We start from the raw sequence: 4270 nt of genomic DNA, 5'->3' as shown, positions 1-4270 counted from the left end.
TTTCCTCTTGAAGGGCTTCTAGCTGTTTACCTGTGTTCTCTTGTATTTCTTTGAGGGTGCTATTTATGAGTTCTTTCCAAAAAAAAAGTCAATGTCTCAAAACAGCAAGTGATTTGAGGACTATTATACAATATCAGTGTCTTACAAAACATAAGCATGAACGGGAAACATTTTGTATAATCAGGGCTCAAGTAAGCAGTTTACCTTTCTGGAAATTTTAGAAAAACTCCTAAGCAGGGATGGTATGCTGAAGTCTCTGTCCGACATTGACTTCTTAGTCTCTTCTCTCATCTTGACCAAGACTTAGCAATACTTAGCAACAATCAAAATCCTCAATCTAGCATTGCCAAAACATCACATGTGCAGGTCAACTCTATAAGAAACATTGGGCGACCAGCACGACTGAAAAACCAATTCTTCAGTCTTTGGTTTTCCAGTGTCCCACGTTCTTAGCCTTGGTTCTTATTTTCTTAAATTGATGGGTCCGTTCACTTTACTTAATTATGAAATCAAATGAGATGCCTTACCTTGTGATGCCCAAATTCATTCAAAATGCTTCCCAGTTTTCTGGTGTTGACATGTGGTTTCTGAGCAGCCACTGCTGGATGCGGATCCCGCCAATCAATGGACAAGCGGTGATGCCAGAGGCGCTGGCTCTCCAGAACATGGGCTGATTTGACACTCGGATCAAAACGATGCACTTCACATCCACTGTTGGCCATGCTCACCTCAAAGTGTGTGTCGTTGCTCCCCAGCCTAGAGACCAGAGAAAGAAAAAATATGATATATACATGTTTTATATATATATATGTATATAATATATCATATATATGTATATGTATAATGAAGCAAAGTTAGATGAACAAGTTGACAACTCTAATGCCTTCCTAGTGACATCATGCTTTCTGTTTTAAAACATCACATGTATACATTCAGTGAACTTTATATATGCATGTTACACACACACACACACAAACACACACACACACACACACACACACCGTTAACTTCTAGAGATTAACATGTTTAGTAGGTTTTTTTGTACCTTTTCAGAATTTTTCTAAACATACACAAGGAATGATCTCTATTCTGTTATTAGAAGCACATGCATATCGATAAATGTTGATCATTACGTAATAGAAATATTTTATATACTGCTTCAGATGAGCTGAAACTTTTTGTAATTTTTATTAACTGATCTTACTTTTGCTCAATCTATTTAATCTCTTTCTTTTCTTAGTAGTATTTTAGTCTGTAGCTGTGGGAAAATGATACTTAAAAGAATAGCTTTAATTCTGGCTCATGCATGGTTTCATCCCATCACAGAAAGGAAGGCAGAACAGCTCACAGTGCAACTGTCAGGGAGCAGGGTGGAACAGTAACAGGAAGAGCCCAGGGCAAGACACAAAGCACCCAGGACACACCCAACTAGCTCTCACCTTCCTCAGTCCTACCACCTCCCAACACTTGACTCACATCTTGGATCCATCACTGGCTTAATCCATTCAGGTCAGAGACCTGTAATCTCAAAGTACCTCCATAGATACCCCTAGAGGTGTGCTGTACTAATCCATGAGGTGTGTCTCAATCCACTCAAGCTGACAAGATTAACCATCACAATTAGTACATATAGACTATCAGGTAATGGGGTTTCACTGCGGCATTTCTACACCATTTAATACGTAAATATGTACTATGTCAGGAAGTCATAAGCTATGCTCATTTACCTAGTGTGTGCAATTCTGCCTTTTGTGTATTTAAAATAATGCCTTTCCCAGGCTTAGTTTACATTTATCAAGTTTCATGGCAGACGTAAAAGGCAAGAAGAAAAGCCAAGGTGTTGTGCAACACATCCCAGTGTAATAGAACCAGGAGAGGGATCCATGTCTGACACCTCCAAAACACGTGCTCTGTGGATTCTGTCCTTCACCGCAGGTGACCTCGGTCATGGGGCTCTGGAGGAGCATGCCTTTCAAAGTCTGGAAAGTTGTCATGTTTTAGAGAGTGAGGCCGCACTGACATTTCTTACTCCTGACTCTCCTGTGACCCAGATAGGTGACAGATCCATCATGCTGCCACAGAAAACTCTATGTAATATGTCCAGCTCCCAGGACATACAACAGCGTTTAGATGTAGCACAGAGCAGCCTCCCATTCACTGACTTTCTCCTGTATGTAGATGAGTATTCCTGGGATGCTCTACAGGAGCTAGGAATCCACCAGTGTGGGGACAAGTAGAGTCTAAGTGTCCTTGAGCTGAGGGAGCTCACAAGGAAAGAGCACTTTAAATAATTGTAATAACACCTTTGTTAATATGAACAAATATGAAAGTAAACCATCTTTTACTGTTATTTAACTGCAAAGGAAATTTGCTGTAGACAAATCTACTCAATGGGATTATTCTCTTTAGCGTTAGTCTTTAGAGCAAGGAGCACAGATCAGAAGTGTGGATTCCATCTCAAGGTCTGCAGTGACTGGTCCAGTTTTCCCTTCTCCTGTCTGTGTTGTAGGCATCCAAACAGGTAGAAGAGGAAACAGTGGCTGTGTTCTTTTTCTGAAAACTGCATGAGTCTCTTCTACCCACAGTCACTGCTCACAGCTAATCACAGGGCCACTGAAGCTACAAGGAAAGCTGTGACCTCAGGCTTTTCTACCCATGCCCCAGTTCCTGAATAACAATTTGGAGGCTTGTTATTTATGAATAAACGCCTAAGTCATACACTAGAGTGTTCCCCAACTAGCTCGTAACGCAAATTAACCAATTTATATTATTCTATGTCTGCCACGTGGATAGTTTCATCCATCCTACTTCCTCAGAGTGAGGGGTGGGATCTTCTCGCACCTGACAGTCTCCCAGGGTTCATCTCTCTCTGCCTATTATGTCCCACCTTCTAATCCTGTCTCAGCTTGTTGGCCATCAGATTTTATTGACAGGTGATGCTTCCACACAGCACACAAGACATTGTCCCAACAGAAAGGCAGTAAATACAGGAATCCACACAGCGGCTGTGCGTCTTGCTAACTTCAAGAGTTACGTTACCAGAGGACTAACTGGAGACTATGCAGTTAGCAGCTTCGACAGCTCCCTTCTGAAACACTTCAGCAGTGAAGTTGCTCATTCAAAGACCTCTAGTTAAGGCTGCTATCCTCTCTCTGTAAGAGGGAGGTGGCGTTATCTGACTAACTAATGAGTATCATCACACCAGTGCTGGGATCTTAGGGCACACTGAATTGTTCAGCATAACAAGGCTATCAAAGCTAAACAGTTTTTCAGAAGAGGGGAAAGACTTACAGGGTTAAATTTCCAAGAGTAGATAGCAATGTTAGTCCTCCATCTCTGATGTCAGAGTACAGCGATCAAGTTCCCTGCGTGTAGCTGTGTGGGGTATACACTAAACAACTCTAAGATGTTCTTTCCACACAGAACCACCTCCACAATAATTTCCTGGTGGATGGGACTAAGAATTCTTGAAAGAAGAGTGCTTTTTTTGGGAAGTTCTACGCAAGCGCTCTCTGGTCTAACTATGGGTGTGCTTTAAGTATATGAACTGTATATATTGCCAACCATGAGCTCTTATATACCACAAAAGGCAAAGAGAACAGATTGTGGCGGGTCTTTGGTTAGTCTTTTTATAAAAAACAAAACAACAACAACAAAACAGGATTGTATGTACACTTAAGTAGGTCTCTTATGTTCCTTGAGAATTAAAAGCTTGGACAGTAAGGACATGAAGGGATACTCAGGGTCATTACTCAGAAGAGCCCGGATGAGATACCACCAGGAAGGGTATAACTGAACAGTCCGATATGTGATGACAGGATATGGGGGAATTGGAACAGAGATGGGTAGTGGAGGTGTAAAATGGTATCCATTCAAGATAATTCAAAAGACGTAGGCTCAAAAGTTATACACCAATGTTCATCTCAACATTTATGTTAACTAAAACGGGAATCAAAGCAGTGCTGTCACTTGATGGGTGATGTGACAGACTGTAGGACTTCCATCCAGTGGACTAGGACGCAGACGTAGGGGTACGGGCGTACTGATATACGCTGCTCTGAAAACATGATGTTAGAGACAAGGCATGGCGTGATCCTGTTTGCATGAAATGTCTGGAATAGGTGACTGCAGACGGAAAGTCAGGTTAGCATTTGCTCAAGGCCAGGGATGTTAGCATCCAAAGCCTGTGGCGACTCATGGGAGGGTCTCAGAGACCTGTTGCCAGAGCAACAGCCGCCATATTCCCAGAATCCATTGGGCTCACCTCCCA

General features: G+C 42.0%; 1 protein-coding gene across 2 annotated transcripts in view; it reads right to left on the bottom strand.

Moving 5' to 3' along the window:
- The window catches only part of Mettl24 (methyltransferase like 24), a 121549-nt gene that overhangs the window by 67347 nt on the left and 49932 nt on the right, over window positions 1–4270 (bottom strand). For both annotated transcript variants that reach the window (XM_031347912.1, XM_031347913.1), the window contains one exon: window positions 528–756. In XM_031347912.1, coding sequence (XP_031203772.1) covers window positions 528–756 — 229 coding nt within the window. The remainder of the gene's footprint in view (window positions 1–527; window positions 757–4270) is intronic.

This window comes from Mastomys coucha, unplaced genomic scaffold, assembly GCF_008632895.1.
Source record: "Mastomys coucha isolate ucsf_1 unplaced genomic scaffold, UCSF_Mcou_1 pScaffold3, whole genome shotgun sequence".
NCBI lineage: Eukaryota > Metazoa > Chordata > Mammalia > Rodentia > Muridae > Mastomys > Mastomys coucha.
The sequence above is the reverse complement of the archived record's forward strand: the minus strand, read 5'-3'. Positions and strand labels throughout refer to the sequence as shown.